Below are 25,274 nucleotides of genomic sequence, written 5' to 3'. Positions count from 1 at the left end.
ATAGCTAAACTATTGTTGCATGTAAAGTAAATAAGATTTTAAAAATGTTTAAGAAACTTCATTTAAAATTAAATTATAATGCAGAGCCCCCTGGACCAGTGGCCAGGACCTGGGCAGTGAGTGCCACTGAAAATCAGCTCGTGTGCGTCCTTCGGCATGCATGCCATAGGTTGCCTATCCCTGGTCTAGATATCTTAATTCTACTCAAACCAAAGGTGCAAACCATATAACCTACTACAGGGTCCTTCCAGCCCTAAAAGTTCTAGAATTGTTCACTTTCAGGAATTTTGGTAGCACAGAAATGTGTTTTTGTTTGGATATTTTTAGCCAGACGACTATAATATAGTAGCCATCTTGACTGTCTGATCATGAATGCAATATTAAGACTGTTAATAGTAAACAGAAAATATATTTGTGGTGATCTACTAAAACAGAAGCACAGTGTAAAGTGTATGTAGAAATATGTTTAAGATGAAATACTTTCTAATGTGAACTTCTGTATCTCAATTTTATACAAAAAATAAAATATACCCTAATTGTGTTTTCTCAAATGGCTTACAAGAACAAAAAATGGCTTTAAATATATAAATATAAAAAATATGTTTATTTTGCAGGGAGGTGTGCAGTCACATGATAGCAAAGCAAGTATGTATTAAACTAGCTGATACTTGCCAGAAATTTCTTATTTTTGATGCTCAGAAATCCTGGATTCTATCTCTGTCTCTGGGGTATAAGTACTGTACCATAAGACAGATAAAACTGCGATTGTTACATTAGAGATTTGGGTTCTATTCCTAACTGTGGTTGGAGAAGGTAAAATAGAAATGGTTATAACCTATTAGTTTAACTTTAAATCCTTAAGAGCAATGATCCTTGATACATTTATAAATTTGAGCTGTATTTTAAAGATATCTTTACAATGCAATGTATTCTACCATAGATCAGTGGTTCTTAACAGGGGTATGCATGTTCCTGGGCGTACGCAGAGATCTTTCAGGGGGTACACCAAATCACCTAGGTATTTGCCTAGTTTTACAACAGGCTAATAAAAAGAACTAGCAAAGTCAGTACAGAGAACTAGCGAAACTTCATACAATGACTTGTTTATACTGCTCTGTATACTGTAAACTGAAATGTAAGAACAATATTTATATTCCAATTGCTTTGATAATTATATGGTAAAAATGAGAATAAGCAATTTTTCAGTAATAGTATTTTGTGACACTTTAGTCTGATTGTGTAAGCAAGTAGTTAAGTGAGGTGAAACTTGGGATATGCAAGACATTGCAGACTCCTGCAAAAGTGGTACGGTAGTGTGGAAAGGTTGAGGGCTACTGCAATAGATGATGTTTTTTTCTAAACTAGATACCCTTATAACTCCAACCTCAGTTAAGGTTATCTGCCTTCTATTCTCAGATTTTCTGTATCTGAGGGATCTTATTTACACACCTCTGTACCCCTGCATATTCTTATATATTTTTTCAATATATCTATGCTATAATAATATCCCAAAAGACATCATTTGTGTATCATTTACTATCATTTGTGTAACATGTAGCATTCTGCTGTATTATTGCAGGAGCTCAAGTCCTACAGTGCTAAAAATATAAAGTTATATTAAAGTTAATATAAAATAGAACAAGTGGCCAGAGATATCTTTCATTTTCATCTAAACAAGACGCTGGACTTTGCTGTGCCTGGCCCTCACCATCCTCATTACCACCTAATATAATCACGACGACTCCTTCCTCACACACTCTCTGCTCTTACTTTTTTTTGTGTTATGGTCCATCCTTAGGACTCACCAGCTCCAGGACAGGCCTTCCTCCTGTGCAATTAACAGCAAAGCTGCCCGGGAGTTAAAAAGGAGCAGAGGCCAATAGTGTTATAGTGCCTATCACAATGTATGTGTTGTTGAAATACAGATTTAAATTTTTTATTAGCACTAATGTTTAAGAATTATATAGTACCCAGGTTCAGAAAAGAGTGGCTGTAGATCTGGGTATAGGGTATCCAACCAAGCTCTTTCCAAGGGCTTGGCCACTCATGGTGAGAGGGGGAAATTGCCCCCTCGCCCCCTATTTCTTTACAGATAGATATGGCATCGCTTCAAACGTATTTTTCAATGGAAAAATAGCCACCACTGACTCATCTCCCCCCCCACCCCCCCCCCCCCCCCGTTACAAACTACTGCCCCTTTCCCTGCTGTCGCCTACCTCCCCCTGCCTGGGGCCGTGCTACACGCTAGTCTGGCCTGTGAGAGCCAGGTCCAGCTGCTCCAGCCCCCCCATGGTCTCCGACACACTGTGAAGAAGCAGAGGTGGACCCTGCCAGTAGAGGGGAGGGGTGACCCCTCCCCCCGCGACAGTCCGTGCTTAGGCCGTTGACTCTTCTCTTCTCGCATTGTCTCACGATCACTCACTAGCTGGTAGGAGGGGTCGGACGGGCTCTTCTGCGGCTGCGCGGGCCGTGCCCGTTGTAGATCGCCGTTGGAGGGCGGTGTCCTCGTGTCCTATAAAGCAAGTGCTCGGGGGGGCGCGTGCGCCTCTCTGGTGCCGGAAGCGGGCGGGGACAGCGTTGGAGTTGTCGGCCGCGTGCGGCCTGTCCTGGAAGGCGCAGCTCCCGCTGCAGCCGCGGCCCTGAGGCGAGAAGGACGCACCTCGGTCAGGGCGATGCTCCGGGGGCGCCGGGAGGAGGATGGGGGGGAACAGCGACCGTGGCGAGACCGGGCTGGCTGCGACGACGGGGAGGTGCCGTTCAGCAGCGAGCGGCTCAGGCGAAAGCAGCCGGAGCAGGGGACGGTGAGCAGGATGGAGGAGGAGGAGGAGGAGCGGCTGGAGGGGGAGCATTTCCGGAGAATCATCAACGCCTTCCGATACTACGGGTAACCGATACCCTGCTCCGCGGAAGACCAAAGACCCGCCGCCCCCCCAGGTTTCCTGAACCCGAGAGACCCCGACCCTGGCCGGCTCCCTCCTTAGGCTGAGAGACGAGACCCCCTACCCAATTCCCAGGCCGGGTCTTCCCCTGCCCTGAGCCCGAGAAACCAGCCAGGTGGAGCCAGGAAATCACTGCCTGTGTAACCTTTCTGCCCATTTCCTCCCATGCACCCCGGCCACCGGTGTGTGCGCGCTCCTCATCCCTCTCCCCCCATGACCGTTTTCTAGTTTTCCTCTTATAACTGTGGAAATAGAAAATTATTTAGAAGTGGAGCTGAGTGCATGTACAGAAGTGATAGCAGAGCATGTCGGTCAAGCCGGTTCTTTGTTAGCTGGAGAAATACTTGAAGTGGTGTTGAAGGGTCTTCATATCTTCCCCTTAAGGCAAACTTGCTTAATTAGGGGAGATGAAGTGAGCAGTACGTTTTTCTGTTTTTTAAAGTGAACCTGATTGAGTTTGGATAATAAATGTAAAAGTATATAATTATTAATGAACACTTATTTTGGACTGTTGAAATTGAACTTTACAGACTATGCAAACACTGCGAAAAACAGGCCTGTTAACAGCATTGTATTCAATACTAACGTTGAAGGATATAACTAACTTTCTGAGCTTGTTTTCCTACCAGAATAGTGGTTTATGACCCTTCAAAAAACAATAAGCTGGAGTAGAAAGCCTGAAAAATAATTTTCTACCAAATGTGTAGAACAGAGGAGAAACATCCGTTAGTTTTAACCAAAAAAAAAATGATCTAGAGAAAGCAACTGTTTATAGCCAAGCTTGTGACATTATCTTGGAAATCGCATGTGCTCTGTCACTGTAGAACCTTTTAGCAAGTGTAAATACATGAAACAGAGTTGGGATGTTATGATCCACATTATACTTCCTATATTTCAATTGACTGATTTAACAACTTGGGCCATTATAGTGCAATTGTCTCGTTTGAACAATGTTAGGTACCAGACATGATCCTTAAATTATAGGACCACCTCCTCTGCAATTCCTTTCAAAGAGCTTTAACCAGATTGAGTTGAAATGAGCCCCATATTTAATAACTTGTCAATAAAACATGTTTCAAATAGCTTTATTTTTATAAACCTGTACCAAGGTTATTGAAATTAAAGGGTGTCTCTTAAACAATCCAAATGCTTGAATATAGAAATATGAAATGAGTGGTTTTAGATACCCATGTAAACTGTGAATGAAGTAAGTTCTAATTCAGGGGACTGAATGTCTACATGACTGTCTGAGCAGCCATTAAGAAAGGGATAAATGACAAAAGAGAAAATATCCTAATGCCTATATCTATCTATCTATCTGTGGTATGCCTTGAATACTGCATGCAGTTCTCGTCACCCCATCTCAATAAAGATGTGTTAGAAGTGGAGAAGTATAGAGGAGGGCAACAAAATCATTAGGGGTATCACAGCTTCCCTGTGAGGAGAGATTAAAAAGACTGGGACTGTTCAGTTTAGAAGAGAGATACAATAGAGGTATCTAAAATCGTGAATGGTGTGGAGAAAGAGAATAAGGAAGTGTCGTTTATCCCTTCATGTAACACAAGAAATAGGGGTTACCCAGTGAAATTAATAGCTACAGATTTGCACAATGCACAGTCAACCTGTGCAGTTTGTTGCCAGGAGATGTTGTGAAGGCCAAAAGTATAAGTGGGTTCAGAAATAATTAGATAAATTCATGGAGGATAGGTGTATCAAGGGCTTTTAGACAAGATGGTCAGGGATGCAACCACATGCTCCGGGTATCCCTGAACCTCTGGCTGCCAGAAGCTGGGACTGGACGATGGGATGGATCACTCGATAAATTGCCCTCTTAAATTCGTTCCCTCTGAAGCTGTTAGAAAACAGGATACTGGGCTAGGTGGACCATTAGTTTGACCTAGTATGTGGATTCTTATGTTCTTAAACTTGCTATAGAATATCCTTAAATTATATTGATTTGAAAATTGTGTACAGATTAGAATTTAAAATGAAAACAGCAACATTATCCTATGTAGTTACAATGAAATTTGTGTTCATACTTAACTTTTTTGTTAATGAGTGGTTCAAGGTAAAAAACTAAGGCCTCAATTGTGTAGTGATTTATCCACATACTTATTTTTCCATATTGTGAGTAGTTCTGTTGATTTCACTGGACTGTTCAGTGTGAAAAGGTAAGCATGTGAATAAGTCTTTACAGGATCTGTACAGTGATATTAAAAGTGAAGTGAGTTCCTTGTATCTTATGCAGCATAGTGTATATTCTTTTAATATTATTTTCTTTACTGTTTCAATGCACAGTTAAAAGCTTGATATTTTCAAACCGTTTGTCCAATCAGTCTGTTTCCGTGAATTTCTAATGATATTAAAACCAACGTAGACTTTGGTTTGTGAACCAGTGCCATTGATGGTGATGCTAACATGCACAGATCTGGGAATAGATAACAGCTTCATAATTTGCTGTCTAAAATAACCACATTCTCTATAAAATTCTTAGGAATTGAGGTTTTTTGGCTTGGTTAGAGGATTATTGTGAAATGAGATCTAAGCTTTTTGAGTAAAGATGGAGAAGTTATGATAGTTGTAATCTGGGGTATCTTCAAATGTGGGTTCTTTGCATTTATAGTTGAAGCTAAATACTGACAGACCTTAACTTTTTTATTTTCTAGAACTAATATGCATGAGCAAGTGAACAGAACAGAGAGACAGTTTAGATCCCTCCCAGCTAACCAACAAAACCTACTTCCTCAATTTCTTCTTCATCTGGACAAGATTCGGAAATGCATTGATCATAACCAAGAGATCCTACAGACCATTGTGAACGAGTGCAAACATATGTTTGAAAATAAAGAATATGGAGAAGATGTATGTAAAATTGGACTCTTTTCATATTTCAGAAGTAAAAATTTCTGTACATTTGTTAGTTTTTTATATTTCTTTTTCTCATTTCAGGTTTCCATTTCTTTTGTCCCTCCCCTTACGAATTCATATTTGCTTAATTACCTTGCCCCCAACCTTTGCATGTCTTATAGGCCTGATGAATTATATTGTATAGTTTTTCAATAAAGGCATCTCTGGCTATTTTTTCTATATAGAGGTACAGTTAATCACTCAGGAGAACAGTACTTATCTGTTATGGCAAGTATCAGTAATTACTCTTAGTAACAGATCAGTATGATAGAACTCCAATGGAGTTCTAACTCTACCCAAGTTATTTTTTTAAGGTTGACCTTTCACTTGGCTGCATTGATCATAAATAGTGTTTTTCTAGTACATTAGTTTACAACATTCTTTATCACCTATGTGTTTTAGGTAAATTAACTATTTGTGGTATTATAGTTCTGTACAATTTTATCATAATTTCCCCCCATACGTGATCTACCTTTTTTAGTATGCCATATCTATTTTTTTAAATTACGTTTTACACTTATGAAGCTTAAGGGACTGGCAGTGACGGAAACTGAAGTCTTCTTTTTTTTTTTTGTATCCATAGGCTGGGTACAGTTCTGGGCAGCTCCAGTGTGAGCTTCTCCATGCTGCCTCATCAATGACCTGGAGGGACCTCCCTCTCAGAGTGGGAGGTTGTTCGGTCTCCATACTAGCTCACCCCTTGTCCTTTCCTGAATAAGGACTACCAGTTGTGCTGAATTATGCTATATTATATATTGATTTTGTGATGTGGACCCTGGTCTATTGAGGGCTGAGCTGATACCACCAAACTCATTTCATATATGACTGTAAGCTGGATTTGAGCCCTGGTCCCAGAGGTGAGAGGCGAGTGCTTTATCAACCTAAACCACCCATATAGCTGCTACAGCATGTCTGTTTCAGTATTCAAAGCTAAGGTTGTTTGACATCTTAACTTTCTGGATTTATTTTTTTGTCTAACTTTTATTTGCCCTTTAATCAGGAAAATGGGAAGATTGTGCCAGCCTCTACGTTTGACATGGATAAATTAAAGTCCACTTTGAAACAGTTTGTAAGAGACTGGAGTGAAACGGGGAAACCTGAGAGAGATTCCTGCTACCAGCCAATCATTAATGAAATTGTAAAGAACTTTCCAAAAGAGAGATGGTAAATAGTGCTTTGTTTTTAAGATTTATTATAAGAGAAAATATATAGGCTTTCCACGTTGCACGCCACTTGTAAAAAGTTTGTAGAGACTGGTTGGGGAAAAAAAAGCTTGAATTTAAAAATACTTTAAAATAAGTGCAAATAGTGTTGGGTTAATTGCATAAACAAAAAGTGCTTGTATGGTAGGGGAAGTACAGTAGAATACAAAACGTTAAACCTAGAAATAATAACAGAGTTAAGTATTGTCTCTCTTTGGGCCAATATTGATAGGTCTAAATATGTTTTTATTATGTGAGTTCAAAAAGTTGTAATATGGTTAAGCCTAGTGATTCTACAGCAGCACAATACAAGGAATCAAAGTTCCAGTTTGGCAGCTGCTGAGAGTGCTGTGGTAGGATCCATGTCCAGCTTGCCTTAGCTCAAGAGGAGGCCATAGTATATGAACTCTCGAAGGGAAGGGGAAGTAAAATGTGGTTATTCTTGGTGAGAGAGGAAAGGAGTAAAAGGTTCCTATCACCCCTATTATAGCTTTATTACATTTGCAATCCTGTTTACAAGTGTTCAGGCCTAATATTGATTTCAGACACAAGATACAATGCATCTTGTAAAATTCTCATGTTTGTGTGTGTATCTTGATAAATGACTTGACAAAAAGTGAGGCATGTCTGTAGGATGAATGCCGATATGGCAACAACCTAAAAAGAGCAAATTTATTTACCAAAAGTAATATAGTAGTAAAAATGAAAAACAACAAAAAAACTACTCATTAATGAAATCCATTTCCTAAGAATATAAATATAAATGATTTAGTTACTTATTAAATCGGTGTAATTGTCATAAATATATATAATTTCACTTTTAAACTTAAAGAGGAAAAACAGTGGCCAGTATTGACACTTATGTTTTAATTTAATTTGTGAACTTGGTGTTTATAAAAGTGAGGACTGATAGCTCTGGCTAGAGCCTAAGCTTGCTACAGCCAATCACTCCCTCATATAGTACAAACAGTTCACCTCCAACCTGGCCTATAAATATTCCTTGCTACCTGTCATTTGGTTTTCCGCAGTAGATGCTGCTGACCATTACAGACAGCAAAGTGTTTTTGATGCGGTCAAACATCCAAGCTACAGAGATCAGCAAATTTTTTTGGTTTGACTTGTCTTGAGGTGAAATGTTACTGCAACACTTAGCCCGGTGGCTCTCAACCAGTAGTACACATATTCAACTCATCTAGATTAGTGTTTCTCAAGCTGGGGGTTGCAGCCCCTAGGGGAATGTCAGGATGGATTTAAAGGTATCGCAAGTACAGGGCCAGCGTTAGGGTGTGGCAAGCAGGGAAGTTGCCTGGAGCCCCATGCCACAGGGGGCCCCGGGAAGCTAAGTTACATGCTGCAGCCCTGCTGCCTGTGGCTCAGGCTTCAGACATGAAAAACAGGCTCAAGTATCACACTGAAATTTAGGTACAATATTTATATTCCAATTGCTTTATTTTATAATTATATGGTAAAAATGAGAAAGTAAGAAATGTTTCGGTAATAGTGTGCTGGGACACTTTTTAGTAGTTTTATGTCTGATTTTGTAAGAAAGTAGTTTTTAAGGGAGGTGAAATTTGGGATACACAAGACAGATCAGACTCTTGAAAGGGGTACAGTAGTCTGGAAAGTTTGAGAACCACTGACTTAGCCCACTAAGATTTCATTGGAGGATGAGATTTGTATAGCACTTTCAAAAATATAACTTGAATACTCTTCCCTTGTTAGATACAAGACATTCAGGAATGTCTTCTCTTATAGAAAAGGTACAGTAAGTTTAGTTTTTATACATTTAAGTAAAGTTATCTTCTGTTTAGAAATTCCCTCATAAAAATGATAAACATAGAAAGTCGCCCTTTGTTGCAGTTGTTTATGCATTATTATATGGTTCTAAATTTCATAGGTATGTTAGTGCAGTTCAAGCATCAATATTGTCAGTGGCTTTTTCTTGTGAAATGTGAGCCTCTGTGTCAGACAAATCTGTCTTAAAGGCTAACAAGTTTTTTATATTTGGCTTCATGGAATCCCTCTTTTAGTTTTGCTTTGTATACAGGCTATGCTGGTGTGTCACTCCCAAAACCACTTGCAGTTCCTGTAACTGAATTTGCAGTGGCAACTCTGAAGCAGTTTTCTATATGAAAGCCAAATTGGATGAAAGGTGGAGAATATTTATTAAGCTTTTCACTTCAAATATCTTAAGTGCACTGTGCTTAGCAGGAAAAATGATGTAAAAGAAAATTTAAATCTTTTTTTGACTTGTAACTCACAGATGAAAGCAGTTACTTATGAGTCCATGTATGTTAAATTTGGTAAATAGTGAAAAACATTTGCTTAAAAAATATTTTAAAACTTTTTATTCATTCTGTACTTTGAAAAAGAGTTTTAATTTTGGGGAAGATACATTGTCTTCTTCATTCATACTGCAACTTAAATCTCTGTTTCAAATGCAGAACTCACCCAAACCTTAACTGTGGAGCCATGACTAATGTTTTTATGTCAAATGGCTTTGATAGAGAGGAAAATATGGTTTCTTCACAGTTACATATTCAGAATAAACTGCTTAGTAGTTTAAAATAACTGTGGCCAACCATAGTTTAGAAATACAATAAAGATATTGGTTGAGTGTGAACAGATGCACTGAATAAATTCACAAATAAATAAAGAAATGGGATCAGCCACTGCAAGTTAATTGAAGTTTCTGTACAGATGTGTCTCCAATGCAGAGCTAAAGGAGGGATCGTATTCAACTAATTTTAAGAGTAATGGTCTTAATGTTAAAAATTAACCCTCAGAACTCAGGTTAAAATTTTTGAAAAATTTTAATCTGGCCATGGAAAAGCTAGCTGTGTTTCAGGGTCTTAACACTGTATGCCTGAAGTGGTAAAAGTCAAAACCTTTGATTTGTGATCAACAAACTCGAGTCAAACTTTACACGTACATGTAGGAAGCAATATCCTGGCATAGATTGACTTCAGTTGACAACGATACATGCTGGTTTTAAGGGTTATTTCTTTTCACTTACCAGACAAAATATTTGATATCACTTCCATCCTAGTAGCTATATTACCAAGATATTTGTTCTAAAATACTAATTGGATGTCTGGCATTGTTTTTAGTCCCTTTAGCTGTCACTAAAAATAATCTAACCATTGGTTCAGTTTAGGCCACTCAATCATATCTGAGTTACACTTCAGCTGAGTTTCTGTGAAATAAAAGTACAAACATCTTTTCTATGTTTTAATACTATACATGGGATTTCTTTAATGCATACTATAGTAATTTAAAAGAATTTGCTATGTTTAAAAGACTACTCAATGATGGAAATGTGAGTGATGCTTACATAATACATTTATTTCTCTCTTTAGTATATAGTATGGTTTATTTGCTAGAATCTGGAAGCCCTCTGGCTTCAGAATATCATGCCTCTTTGGGGCAACAGATGCAGTACAGAGTAGTACCCATTTTGTACATTCATCTATTTTTGGAGTTTACGTGCAGTGTTCTCTTCGCAACATCCTTGCCCACTCTGTAGAAAAAGAAACTTGTATGGCAAAAAAGGATATTACTAACCTGGTTCCTCTTTTTGGATGTTGGTGGGGAGCAGCTGCTTCCCTTCACAGGAGGAATCAAGTTGTTAAGATATGGAAGGGAATGCAAGGTGCTCCATCTGAGCAGAGTGCAGTGTTTATGGTACTCTTGCTGTTTAATATGGGGCAGATGGTGTTTCCCCTTCTCCCATCAGAGTTGGTTATAGAAGGTTGGGAAGTGGGAATCTTAGAGATGTTGGAAGCTGAAAATTAATTTTTTTTTCTTTGCTTCTAATGGGAAAAGCAGCCACAGGATCTTGAGATCACACCAATGGGTAAAACTTCTGGCTAGACTTAGAAAATGGGACTGTTATCTAACTATATACAGATTAATAACTCTTAAACTTTTAAGTATGGCCATGTGTCCTCCTGGAATTCTCTTTTATGGTGGCCTGCTCTAAGTGCACTTTGAGGATGAAACTCTGGTATGAATGTGACCTCTCACCTAGAAAATTACATTTAAGGAATGGTTTTAGAGTGGTAGCTGTGCTAGTCTGTATCAGCAAAAACAACGAGGAGTCCTTGTGACAGTTTATGCCCAAATAAATTTAGTCTCCAAGGTGCCACAAGGACTCCTCGTTATTTAAGGAATGCTATCGAGATTGGTGTTGTCAACAGATTCACCTAGATGTCAAATGTCGGGGAATATATACACAAAGTTGAACGGTTGTCAGTATGAGAACTGTCAGGATACAATGAGTCACCGTTTAGTTTCTTTTAAAATTTGTTTTGCTAGAATTATACATGCATTACCTAGTTAGAATCATTTGTATTGGTTCACGCACTTCATTGTTAAGAATAAAATGGGTGGGAGTTCTATAAGGTAGCACAGTTGTCTAGACAATGAACAGGAGGATCTGACATAGCTGGTTTCAGATTTTCTCTCTTTAAGAAATGCCCAGGCCACATTGACAGCTCGTTTATAGCTCCATGAACTCAGGTATCATATCATCATTTGTTTTCTAGTCTCATATTGGGCCAGATTCCAGCCCTCACTGTGGCCCATACGTAATTCCTTCAGTGCGGTGCAAATGTATGTGGCCCTCTACTGCCATTCTAAATGGCCCCCATTATAGGATCATGCTGTGTGGCAGAGTGGAGATGCAAAGAGCAGGAGAGGGATTGATGACACACTATACCTGTAATTCTGGGATGCAGAATGACTCCACTGGCAGCTGTAAATTAGAGCAACCTCATTGGTGGGACATATACTCTTATTCTGGGAGTCACTCCAGTATCCTGAGCAGCTCAAAATCCAGGAGATGAAAGGATGTAGTAAAAGCACCTCTGCCCCCCGAGTCCTCTTGAGCTGTATCTTGCGTTCTGTGCTTCCTCTGAAAAGATCAGCTTAGAATCTGGCTCATTGTCTATAAAATAGCCAACACATCTTGAAAACATAAATGTTGCACAAAATAAAGTCCTCCTGTACATGTAATGCACTTTTTTTATTTATATTTGCCTATGTACATTCCTAATTCCAGAACCTTGAAAAATCTCAGCATCATTGGTCCAGACCTCTGATCATTGCTTCCATCACACAGCTACTAGTGATAACAAATAATAATACAAAAACATCTTTCTGTGTCTCAGTAAGTTGTAACTCACAATAATTCTTATGCAAAAACATGATGAAGGTTGAAAACAAATGCACTGAGAGAGTTCACTTTATCCTGCGTATTGTCCACAAACTAGATTTGTGCTTTCTCATGTTATCCTCTCTGTCATTTTATGACATCTCTCTCCATCTGTACAATGGCACATAGAGATCAATTTCTCACGATCCAAGAACTGAATAAATGTTTAACCCTTAAAAGTTAGCAAACAGCAGTCCAGTCATTGGCTAGAGCTCATTCACTTAGGTGCAAGGAATTTCCTCAAAATCTCTATTACCACCACTCTAGTTCTTGGATAGAGTACATCATCTCTGCCTTAGTCCCAGTCCTTGTTACTGGCACTGATAGGTTAGTAGTTTATAGTGTTAGTGATAGTTAAATTTTCTTTTTAGTGTTTATCTTTTTAAACACTTCAGTTCCTGTTCTGAGTACTGTTACCATTGCCAAGGCATGCTTCAGTCACCAGGATACGAGCCCTGCCACTCCTGCAAGAAACCAGTGCTAGTGAGAGACACCTTCCTCCCCCAAGTTGCCTGAAGTGTGATGGGGAGTTGCATGTCAGGGATTGGTGTCAAATTTACAGGGACTTTAAACTAGAACCAAGAAACACAGAGAGGCCAGACTTTAATTTCTCCTGATAGTCAGTTCTGCTCCCACCATCTCAGAGACTTCCTACTTCGAATGGGTGCCAAAGCATTTTGGCTTCAGTGAGGAGTGCTCCACCTCTATTGGCTGAGTCCCAGCACTGATTGTCTTCCTCAGAGCTGAGAAAGAAACATTGCAAGTTGGCCTCCAAGGACTCAACATCAGTGAAAAGGAGATCCCTTGTACTGAAGGCTGGCAGGCATGCAGACAATGGAAATCGTCAATTTGAAGCTGAGACCATTGACTCCTGCACAGGCATTATTGAGACCGTCCCCTGAATGGCATCATTGAGCTAATTGGTGCAGTCTGCTTCAACCCACCCACTAGAGGCTATCCCTGTGCCATCAACTCAGAAGGCATTTGCTGCGACAAGGGACTTGTTCAGCCTCTAGGTACCGGTGTTGCTCATGGTACAGATGTCCTTTCAGATTGTACCAACAACTGCAGGTCACACTTTGCCAGCTACTACAATACTGTGTTCAATAATGTGGACACCTCCTGATATCTGAATGTCTGATCAGACAGTGCTGTGAAGAGGAAAGCCAGCGATGATTTCTCCAGTGCTGTCGTCCGCAGGCTCCCAGTGCTGATAACAGGCACCGACAGGATCAGCCCCCCAGCCTTTGTTGGTCAGAAGAGGCTGATTTATCTTCAGACTAAAAGGTCTGCTCATACGTCTCACAGTCATGTCATGTACCTTGCCATTTCCCTCTGAGGGCTTACCACTTCTTGTATGCACAGTAGGGCCCTTTCAGGCCAACCTATAGGGATCCATGGGCCAAAAGTAATTGAGTTCCTGGGCTTTATCAGTGGCCATCCTGCAACGCTTTGGGATTCCCACTGATGTCTGAGTATTCTCCATGCCCGCCCCCTTCTGTGACATCAAGTAGGTGTTCAGAACCAGGAGTCCATGCCCAGTATGATGCTCAGTACCATGCAGGAAGACATTGCTCAGGTGACTCTCCTTTTGAAAGGCCAGAGGAGGCTCCACCTCAGCCAATTATGGCTTTGGCCTCTTCATTACCTGATGAGGCAGTGGTTTCGGATGATTATAGGGCCCACCAGGACCTCTTAAAAAAGGGTGGTTTCTGCCTTGGATATCCAGGTGAAAGAGTATTGCATGTCATCCCGCGAGCTGATTGACATTTTAGCAACTGCTAGGCCTTCTTGGGTGGCACGCTGAGTAATGTAGCTATCTTGGAGCCCACCAGGGTTCTGTGGCAGACTCTGTCTTTCCTTCCCCTACATCAGAGTGGGGGGAGGGATAGCTCAGTGGTTTGAGCATTGGCCTGCTAAACCCAGGTTTGTGAGTTCAATCCTTGAGGGGGCCACTTAGGGATCTGGGGCAAAATCAGTACTTGGTCCTGCTAGTGAAGGCAGGGGGCTGGACTCAATGACCTTTCAGGGTCCCTTCCAGTTCAATGAGATAGGTATCTCTCTCTCTTTATATATATATATACACACACACACACACACACATAATGAGCGAAGATATCATGTACCCTCATAGAATAATAGAAGATTAGGGTTGAAAGAGACCTCAGGAGGTCATCTAATCCTCAAAGCAGGACCAATCCCAACTAAATGATCCCAGCCAGACCTTTGTCAAGCCCTCTCCAAGGTTTGAGCACCTCTACACCCACCTCTCTCAGGGGTTGCTTGTGGTCTCAGCTGCCAATGAGAAAGCACCAAGGGCAACAGCTGTCTACCTTTCAGTCAAGGGCTGCTACAAAACTTGACCCGTTGCAGAAAGCTTTATTCAATGATTGGCCTGCATTTCAGGATTGCTAACTGCAGGGATTATTAGGGTGCTATGACTTCAACTTCTGGGGTACGGTATATTAAAAAGAGACAGATGGCCAGAGAATGCGAGACAGGAATTTCTTGCCTTGTTGAAGAGGGTAAATTAGTGGCTAGAACCTCAGTTCAGGTGGGGGTGGACACTGCCGACTCTGCTGGTAGGGTCACGGCATCAGCCATTATGATTCACAGATGTTCATGTCTCCAGTTGCCAGGTTTCCCTCGAGATCCAACAAACTATACAAGACCTTCCTTTTGAAGGGTTGTCGCTGTTCTCTGAGCAGACTGACAGGCTGTATAGCCTGATATTTGGGCATTTAATAGCAGTTTTGTCCTCAGGAGCCACATCACTAGTTGCTTTCACTCCTCACTAACATGACCCAACAAGGAAAAAGAACAGAGGTTATTGGAGACTTTCCCCTTCTTCTGCAACAGCTTCTAGTTCATCCAGACAGACTAGGAGTTCTGAGCAAATATTTTGATGTTTATGTCAAGGACAGTATAGCACCTTGCATCATGCCAGCCGGTCCTACCCCTCTGTTTACCAGCCTGCTATCTACCTGCTCAAGTGCTTGGTCTCAAATCATTGCAGACCAGTGGGTCTTAAGTACAGTGGAATTAAAATATACCCTTTAGTTAATTTCTGTCCCGCCTTTTCCAAGCACAGGGTGACCAGATGTCCTGATATTTGGGGCTTTGTCTTAGCTAGGCACCTATATACCACCCCACCCCCCCATTCTGGTTTTTCACACTTGCTGTCTGGTCACCCTATCCAAGCCCCTTCCCAGTCTCTCTTCAGGGACCGCTCTCATGAAGAAGTTCTGCTTTGGGAGGTGCAATCTCTCTTCCATTTGGCAGCCATAGAGGAGGTTCCGCAGTTTCTCATAGAAAAGGGAGTTTATTCCTGCTATTTCCTGATCCCAGAAGCAAAAGGATACCTCAGACCCATACTAGACCTGCGATAGCTCAACAGACCTCTCTGGAAAAAGATAAAGTTTTACATTGTCATGTTGTCTTCCATTATCTCTTCCCTGGAGATGGGTATGCTACCGTCAATTTGAAAGACTCATGTCTTCATGTGGCAATACATCAGAGCCCCAGGAAATTCCTGAGATTTGTGGTCAACCAATGCCATTATCAATTTGCATGCCTATCCTTTGGCCTGTTCAGCTCCCTAGGTGTGTTCACAAACTGTGTGGCGGTGGTGGTGGCATTCTGCAGAAAATCAAGATTTCAAGTTTTTTTCCCTATCTGGACAACTGGTTGGTGAGAGGCCAGTCCAAGACTCCGCTGCTATCCAGCGTGACTGTTATCCAGTCTATCTTTGATACACTAGGGTTGCTTATCAGCACAGAGAAGTCAGTCCTGTCTCCAGTGCAAAAAATAAAGTGCATAGGAGTAGTCTTGGACTCTGCAGAAGCCAAGACATTTGTCCCTCAATTACAATTCCAGATGATGTTGGCCATCCTTTTAGACCTGAAGAGTCATCCCACCATGACAATATGAAATTGCCTCAGGCTTCTGGGGCATATGCCAAGCTCCATCTCAGGAAATGGCAAGGATGGCTGGCTTCAGTTTACTTGCCAAATCATCACCCTCTAGAAGTGGTAGTGCAAATGCCCACTCAAATTCTGGCAACGCTGGGCTGGGGGACAGACCCCTCAAGTGTATGTCTGGGGTGCCATTTGTTTCTCCTCAACCAGCTTTAACCCTAGTTACAGATGCTTCTGCCTTCAGGTAGGAGGTCTCACTTGGGTTCTCTGCAGACAGAAGTTTTATGATCTACACAGGATTTAACTCTGCAAATAAACGTCGGAGAATTGAGGGCCATTCGACTAGTTTGTCAAGTCTTCCTTCCTCATATCAAGAGAAGTCTACATGTACTTACAGACAAGGAGGACCTTGTTGACTCTGCTATGCCAAGAGTCATTCAGGCTATGGGACTTGCGCATCACCAATTTTAATCAACCTCAGATCCTCTCACATTCCAAATGTGAAGAATGGTCTTGTAGACTGGTTAAGCAGATCATTTACCAGTCATGATGAGTGGTCTGTCCATCAGGACATTGCCACATCCATTTTGTGGCTGTGGGGGACTGCCTATGTAGACTTCTTTGCAACATAAGTCAGCAGGAAGTGTAATTGGTTTTGTTCTCAACAAGGTCACAGTCCAGAGTCCCTCACGGACACTTTCCTGTTGCCTTGGGCAAGTGTGCTCCTGTATGCATTTGCTCCACTCCCACTCATACCAAGAATATTGTTGAAAATGAGGCAGGCTCATGCCCAAGTCAAAGTTTTACAGCTCCAGTGTGATATCAGCAATGCTAATTTTCCACTCTGCTATCCCTCTCAGTCAAAGATCCGCTGACTCTACCACCGGATAAAGACCTGGTCTCCCAGGACCACAGTCACCGCCTCCTCCCCAACCTTCAGGTCCTCCACCTGACAGCCTGGATGCTCTGTGGTTAATGCCCCAGGAAGAGGTTTGATCAAAGAAAATTCAAAATCCAGCAACTTTGTCTTCAATGTATACCTTTACCTCACATTGTTGAGACTCAGCAATCTAGAGATGATGCCATATTTGGGTGTGTGGTCCTCCAGTCCTTATTCAGGTAGGCTCCAAGCAGGAGGTGGGATCAAACTGCTTGTGAGTCATCTAAAGTAGAATGGATATGTGCAGTCACTTGAAGAAGAAACAGTTATTAACCTATTTCGTAACTGTTGTTCTTGGATATATGTTGCATATGTCCATTCTACCATGTGTCACCCTCCATATCATTCTCTCCAGTAAAAAGGAAGTGAGTAGATTTGGGATGGCTCCACCCAGTATACCACCATGCATTAGCGCAGGGCAGCAGATGGATACTTCTGAGGGGAAACTCTCCAACAGTGCACTGAGCGCACACACCTGAAGTGGAACAAGTGTCACAGAATGAGTTTGTAACTTTTTTTTTAAGGTGGGTGATGTAATATTTTTTATTCAACCAACTTCTGTTGGTTCAATAAAAGATATTACCTGACCAACATGGCTATAATTACACTGCATACATGATCTTTTTTTAAAGAAGACAATCTTTAAAGCTGGTCAGCACTTTCTTCGCTGCCTTCTGATTTGTCTCTTGAAAGCCAGTCTTTCCAAAGTTAGCTGACTTTCCCCACTCCTCTTTATGTTTTGGAAACATCAACTCTTTGTGCCCATTCTGGTCACCTGGTTCTCAATATTCTGAAGACTGCATTTAATTTTCTCCCACTTCCACATCTTGAAAATTGGAGTTGTGTTGTCCTGCATACCAGTTGGATGCGATTTTTAAGTCTTAGTTACATCCATGTAATGACTTCTTGACTTAAAGGTAACTTGCAAAGGGGGAGGAAGAAATTGAGTGCACACTATTTTTTTTGCTTTTATAATATATAAAAGAGGCCTGAAATTTTCTCCCCCTTCCTTCCTCCCTCAATTTTTGTCTGTTTGTTCTTTTCTAGAAACATCCGGAATATCAAGTCTTAGCTTTTCTGTTTTTATGGTAGACTCCCTGCAGTGATGTAAATAAAGTTTGAAAAAGCTGTCCAATCCATAATCAAAGGGGGTGCTGAATGTAAAAAAAAGTATTTGAGCTAAATATATCAACAGACAATTTTTAATCATCTGAATACTTCCATGTCAATTCATATGATTTTATTTGTTTTATGTTTCTGATGTCAAACTCTACTAGGTCTCAAGTATCAGAGGGGTAGCCGTGTTAGTCTGGATCTGTAAAAGCAGCAAAGAGTCCTGTGGCACCTTATAGACTAACAGACATATTGGAGCATGAGCTTTCGTGGGCATGACATGCATCCGACGAAGTGGGTATTCACCCACGAAAGCTCACGCTCCAATACGTCTGTTAGTCTATAAGGTGCCACAGGACTCTTTGCTGCTTCTACTAGGTCTGCAGTTGTCCGTAGTCCTTAAGGAAAAGCACTCTTTTAGGGTAAAACAAGACCTGAATTTCTAATATTTAAAAACTAAGTATAGGTTGTCACTGTGCATCCAGAGAAGCGGAGGGAGGGGCATGGGGCACAAACCCATTTTTTTAATTTTGCATGTCACCTTTACAAACAAATACAGTTGTTTTTTACAGGGATGGTCTAAAAAGTTAAGAAAACTATTTGAAGAATAGCTCTCTTTTAATTTTGTATTATACCACAACTAAGTGTGAATTATTTTACCTTTTATTCGGTGTGAATGTTGTTTTTCACAAATCAGGTTTTTGCCTATAGATTTTTTTAATATGCAAAAAAAAAAAAAGAAAGAAAAGAATACTCTTGAGATTCCATAACTTATTCTGTTATAGTGTTTTTTTCCCCCCGGGGCACCTGTTCACAACAAGTCTGATTTGTCTACAGAGAAATCCTAACGTTTAAATGAAAATTCTTACTGAATTATCTCTGTTTAAATATATGAAAACCACAGTATTTAGCCAGACCCATAGACATTCTATTAAGACATATTGGATAAAGGATTAACTACTATTTTTGTTTTGTTGCAGGGATCTCTCCAAAGTTAATATCCTGGTACCTGGTGCTGGGCTAGGTAGATTGGCCTGGGAAATAGCTATGCTCGGTTATGCTTGCCAAGGAAATGAATGGAGCCTCTTTATGCTCTTTTCTTCTAATTTTGTACTCAACAGGTACTTAGCTTATATTTTACTTGCTGGTTGCAACCTGTATGTACTAGGGAGGCAAAGATCAGTGACCAATCCTTTAACAAAGTAATAACCAATCAAAATAAATTCCAAAATCCCTAATCTAGGTAACCACATCTTTTAGATCTCTTGCTTTTATGTAAATGTCTGGAAGAGGGTAGGAGGGAGGAATGGGAGATTATTCCAAAATTTGACTTGGAAATTTATTATATCCATACCTGTATGTCATAAAGATTGTAGAAGCAAGAATTGCCTTGTGGTTAAAGCACTGAACTGGAACTCAGGAGATCTGGGCTCAGCCACATATTTCCTGTTTGAGCTTGAGTAGGTTATATAATTTCTGTGCTTCTGTTTTAAATCTGTAAAATGGATGTACTTCTCATCTCATAGAGATGTTGAGGATAAATTGATTCATATGTTCAAGGAGTTCTGATACTATGGTGATAAGCACCAAAGAAAACTTATAAATAAAAATAAAATAGGTTGCATTTATTACTAAAAGTTAAGGCAAATTTCCAAAGTATTTATTTAATTTTATGTATACATTTTTTGTTGTTTGACAGAAAAATTTATAAATAGATGCCTCATTGCTATTAAAATATCAAAACACTTATTAGGCAAGCTTTCTCATCTAGCAGCTGCTTACACCTTCTAATTACTCATAGGTTCACAGCGGTAGAATCCACTATAAATGTTAAGTTTAAGTGAGGCTATGATCAGAAACATTATCTTATAAGCATTACACCATGTGTAATTAGAAGCATGACACGTTGATGTCCCATGTTCATTTTCCATTAATGACAGATATTAGTCATGTTGCTGAACGCACTACTGGAAGGCGCTCGGTTTGTGTGTTAATGAGCGCAGTGTAAGAACCTATATAGAATAGAATGATTTTCATAACTAATCTTCAGTTGACAAGTCAAAACAATACTGAATCAGGAGTGCTCCAATCTTTCTTTATCCAGGTGTCAAGCTGCTTTCTGTTTTGTACCTCACCAGCTATCTCCAACAGTACATTATCTGAAAAATGATATGAGCAGGAATCTGGTGCCATTTTTAGTCAATTTCTGGCTAATGCTCTAAATTTCATTTAGAAAGATCTCACTGCAGAAGTTCTAAATTCAGAATCTGTTCCAGCAAGATTATAAAAGCTTCACATATGAAGTGAGTTGCTAACCATTTTTTTATCATTCAATATTTTCTCTTTTGGTACTTGCGTTTTTATTTACTGACTTTTAAAAAAACAAACAAACCCTGGTGCTTAATTTAGTAAAATGGACTCGTATGGATTATATCTAGATTTAAAGTGTAGATAGCATTCCTCTCTTTTCCTTTGTCCATATCTTGTTTATCACATTTTGAAAAAAAAAAAATTAAGTTTCAAAAACATGCTGGTAATATAGCTAGTTTTTGATGGATACTAAAATCCTATCTAATTGTTTGCCTTGAGCATCTACTCAAACCACTTGCATACTTCTAAACTGATATGGACTATTAATGAGTAATTAAAATCACATCCCTCTGTGGACATGCTTGCCATCAAACACTTGGTTCAGATTTGTATTTAAGTGAGCGAAGTTAACATTTGATTCAAAAGCATTATTGTATGCAAATTTAAGAACCATGGGAATTTGATGGGGAAGCAGAGAGAGAAGAGTGGTTGGCTATTATCACAGTTCCAGAAAGAAAATAGCCAGTCCTACTACCAATGAGCTGTTTAGAGGGAGAACTGAATGTGGAGGGTGGAAGGGGGGAGATACAAAAGTTGTTCTTATCCTGAGCTGGAATGCCAGCAAGTATATGGGAGGATATCACATTTTTTATCTCCCAAGGGTCAAAAGGAACCAGATTGCCAGTAGACTGGCTCATCTGTCTGATGTGACACATACCTGTGAAAACACTTAATACTTTGATTCTTATACTTACAATTTTTTTTATTTTTTTTTAATTACTGTAGCACCCAGGAACCTAGTTATGGACCAGGACGCCACTGTGATAGCATTATACAAACAGAACAGAAAAATGGCCCTTGCCCCAAAGAGTTTATCATCTAAGGTTGTGTGTACACTGCAATTAAAAACCTGTGACTGGCCTGTGCCAGCTGTCTTGGGCTCAGGCTAAGAGGTTGTTTAATTGTGGCATAGACATTTGGGCTCAGGCTATAGCCTGAGCTCTGGGACCCTGCAAGGTGGGAGGGTCCGAGAGCTCAGGCTGCAGCCTGAGCCACAATGTCTACACTGCAATTAAACAACCCCTTAGCCCGAGTGAGTTGGCACGGTCCAGCCATAGGTGTCTAATTGCAGTGTAGACATACTCTTAAGTATAAACAAGAGCCAACAGATGTATACGTACAGACAAATGTAGAGGAGGCAGTGATATCTGGTGGTTGGGAGGCTGCTTATGTTCAGTATTCCTACTTTTAGCATTCATAAATGAGTGATCTCTCTTAGATGTGTAGATTAATACATCTGATTTCCTGTGTTGGGTTGAGACCCCTAAATGCAAAGTCCTCTCCCATATGAAAATCATAAAAAGGTCTGGAAAGGACTTCAAGAGGTCATCTAGTCCATCCCCCAGTTAGTTATGTGGTATAATTAATATATTCTGTAACCCACTGGTTCTTCAAGTAACATCCCTATGGGCGTTCCATTCTAAGTGTGCTTGAGCCTCCTGTGCCTTTGATCGAAGATTTCTCGTAGTAGTCTACGTTCAGCCTGCACATGCATGTTACTTAGTCTCATGCTCTGTGCTGTTATATAGCACTGCGCGGGTGAACCGCCTTCAGTTCCTGCTCAACCTTCTCGGTCTCAGATGGAGCTTTAGCAGTTGTCTGTGTTTTTACCTCAACTGTGTCCCATTAGGTTTATTTTAGTAGTTAGTACTTAGTAGTAATTTTGGCTGTAGTAGGGAAAAATATATATATATTATTATTAGTATCCTTTAGATAGATTCTCCCCTCATGTGAGTTTGATTTTTCTTGGAGGGCATACTGGGATCTCCTGGTCTCGAATGTTGCCTTTCGTGCCAGGAGGCAATCCCAATAAGTGACGGTTAGTCCTGGTGCATCTGTTGTCTCAGAGAATCTCCTATTTCCCAAAAGTGCTCTCTGGCATTAAAATCTAGAGCCAGAAAAACAGAGAGATCAAAAAGAACAGGAGTACTTGTGGCACCTTAAAGACTAACAAATTTATTTTAGCATGAGCTTTCGTGAGCTGCAGCTCACTTCTTTGGATGCATAGAATGGAACACACAGACAGGAGATATTTATACATACAGAGAACATGAAAAGGTGGAAGTATGCATACCAACAGGAAGAGTCTAATCAATTGAGATGAGCTATCGTCAGCAGGAGGAAAAAAAAAACTTTTTGAAGTGATAATTAAGATGGCCCATAGAAGGTGTGAGGAGAACTTAACATAGGGAAATATAGATCCAACCATTCCCAGTCTCTGTTTAGGCCACAGATGAAGATCTCAATGCACCTAGCCTCTGCCCCTCGCCAGGGGACTCCCTGTGTACACCGGTCTGTGAATAAGTCTGCTGCCTTCACTGTTTCTGAACTGCGCTCCTTGAGGGCATCTAAGAGGAAGACCCAAGATTCCTCCCATAATATTCACAAAGACCGTCCCTCGAGATTCTTCATGTAGCAAATCTGCTTCTAAGAAGTTGTGATCGCGGATTACTCCTGTACTTCAGCACCCATTGCTTTCTGACCTGGTACCCACAAGGCTGCTGATTCCTCAGATACGGTCAAACCTGAAGACTGTAGAGCAGAGGTCCCCAGACTGTGGGGTGTGCCCACGGGAGGGGGGGTGGAGTGTGGCTAGAGCCCAGGCCAGGCCCCAATGGGGGTGGAGAGGGAGAGCCACCTAGCTCCTGGCCTTGTGCCTGGGGCCCTGATTGCCAGCTCAGCCTCCTTACTGCTGTCTGCACATCCCACCACCCACCCACCCCCGGAGCCACGGCCCCACTTCCAGCCAAGGCGCAGACAGGTAAAGGAGTGTGTGACCCTGAAAAGTTTGGGGACCACTGATGCTGAGTCTTGGGCTCCAGGAGGTCACTGATACTATCAGTGGAGCAAGGCTTCAAGAAGAGCTCTTTCTCTTCTTATCCAGTACTGGAGAAGCGCACTCAGCTCTATATTGTCCTTGAAGCAGTTGAGATTCATGGTACTGTCAACTCCTTCAGCCACTATTATTTCAGTGCAGGCTGTGGACATGGTACCAACAACACTTGGTATCACAGGAGTTTTGCTTTCCCTGCGACTTTGCTGTGTCCGAGATGCCCGACTCCTCATTACATGGCTCTGATTTACTCCTATTACTGAGGACTTCCAGACATTCACTCAGTACTGATGGTTTCATCTTTCTTCCAGTACTCCACAGCGACAGAGTGATTTGGAAGAGGATGATTCTGATGAAGATCTTGCCTCAGTCTCCCAAATATCTCTGCAAAGCTCTCCCTCCATTCCTATTGAGGCTCTTTTCCAGAGATGTCTGAGGAGATTGGTGTCACTTGTCAGAAATGGCCCCGACCACTGTTTTGCTGGTATGAACACCCATGGATGCCTCCACCCATGCCATGTGCACAACCTCTTTGGCCATACCGGGACCCTTGGGCATCCTATCATCAGCAATTTTCTAGGCCTTGAGAACCACTACTCACAAAGATAGTCATCATCCTCCCTCCCTAGCAGACCAGAACTGCGGGAAGAAACCTTTTGAGAAACAGGAAGCTAGAGCTGATGAAAAGGTCTCTCCACCAGCCGACATCTCTCCTTCATCCCTGGATGAGGCAGCTATGCCACCTCTTCCCTCCTTGGTGGATGACTTCAAGCAGTTTCAGGAACTTATCAATAGAATTGTGGATTCTTTGCAGATTCCTCCTGAGAGGTTAAAGAGCCACACCATAATAAGCTGCTTGACATCCTTCATACAGCTTCATCTGTCCACATTGCCTTGTCTGTTAGAGGCCCTACTGGACCCTGCAAAGGTTATATGGCACACCCTTGCTACCTACATGCAAGCGAGCAGATAAGAATTATTATATTCAATCTAAGGACTCGACATTTTTATTTTCTCATCCCTTTTCTAACTCCTTGGTGCTTGACGCAGTTAATGAATGTGGGAGGCAACACCATGCTAAATCTGTGACTTACCACAAGGAGCATAAGCACTTCGACCCGTTGGGTAGAAAATCGTATTTGTCAGTACTTTGCAATTCAGAATTGCCAACTACCAGCTGTTAATGGCAAAGTGCAATCGTACAAATTATGTCAAGCTGAACTCATTTATTGAGCATCTACTAACAAAACATAGAGAAAGCAGCAAAGAATCCTGTGGCCCTGACAGGAAGTCTTGCATCCGACGAAGTGGGTATTCACCCACGAAAGCTCATGCTGCAAAACGTCTGTTAGTCTATAAGGTGCCACGGGATTCTTTGCTGCTTTTACAGATCCAGACTAACACGGCTACCCCTCTGATACTTAAAACATAGAGAGCAATTCCAGCCAATTATTGCTGAAGGCCAGCTGCTCAGGCCTCTGCAGGCTCCCTCAATGATGCTGATACTACCGCCTGTTCGATTTTTACAGCAGTAGTTATGAGGTAGGCCTGCTGGCTCCAGCTCTCAGGATTTCCAAAGCAGGTCGAAAATACGGCCGAAGACCTCTCTTTTAACAATACTAAATTATTCACTGACAGCATGGATGAATCTCTGCATACATTAAAGGACTCCAGGGATACTTTGCATTCTCTCAGGTTCCATACAGTTGCCCAAAAGAGAGAGCTTAGTAATTTCCCGTTGGTGAAGAGATTTCATTCTGCCCAATTCTCGAGCTCCCCCAGATACCATATGAACCTAAGTGAAAGAGACAGAGGTTCCAGGAAAGAAAACCACCTAC

General features: G+C 41.1%; 1 protein-coding gene across 6 annotated transcripts in view; it reads left to right on the top strand.

Annotated features, from left to right (window-relative positions):
- Positions 1–2,672: 2,672 nt before the first annotated feature.
- The window catches only part of CARNMT1 (carnosine N-methyltransferase 1), a 38,463-nt gene continuing 15,861 nt past the window's right edge, over positions 2,673–25,274 (top strand). For 3 of the 6 annotated variants that reach the window (XM_045020520.1, XM_045020519.1, XR_006580289.1), the window contains exons 1-4: positions 2,673–2,884; positions 5,606–5,801; positions 6,847–7,010; positions 19,214–19,354. In XM_045020520.1, the coding sequence (XP_044876455.1) occupies positions 2,673–2,884; positions 5,606–5,801; positions 6,847–7,010; positions 19,214–19,354 (713 nt within the window). Of the gene's footprint in view, positions 2,935–3,235; positions 3,359–5,605; positions 5,802–6,846; positions 7,011–19,213; positions 19,355–25,274 lie in introns of those variants that run through there. The other 3 variants (XM_045020522.1, XM_045020524.1, XM_045020523.1) reach the window with 3 other exon arrangements.

This window comes from Mauremys mutica, chromosome 6 (genome assembly GCF_020497125.1).
Source record: "Mauremys mutica isolate MM-2020 ecotype Southern chromosome 6, ASM2049712v1, whole genome shotgun sequence".
Classification (NCBI taxonomy): domain Eukaryota; kingdom Metazoa; phylum Chordata; order Testudines; family Geoemydidae; genus Mauremys; species Mauremys mutica.
The sequence above is the reverse complement of the archived record's forward strand: the minus strand, read 5'-3'. Positions and strand labels throughout refer to the sequence as shown.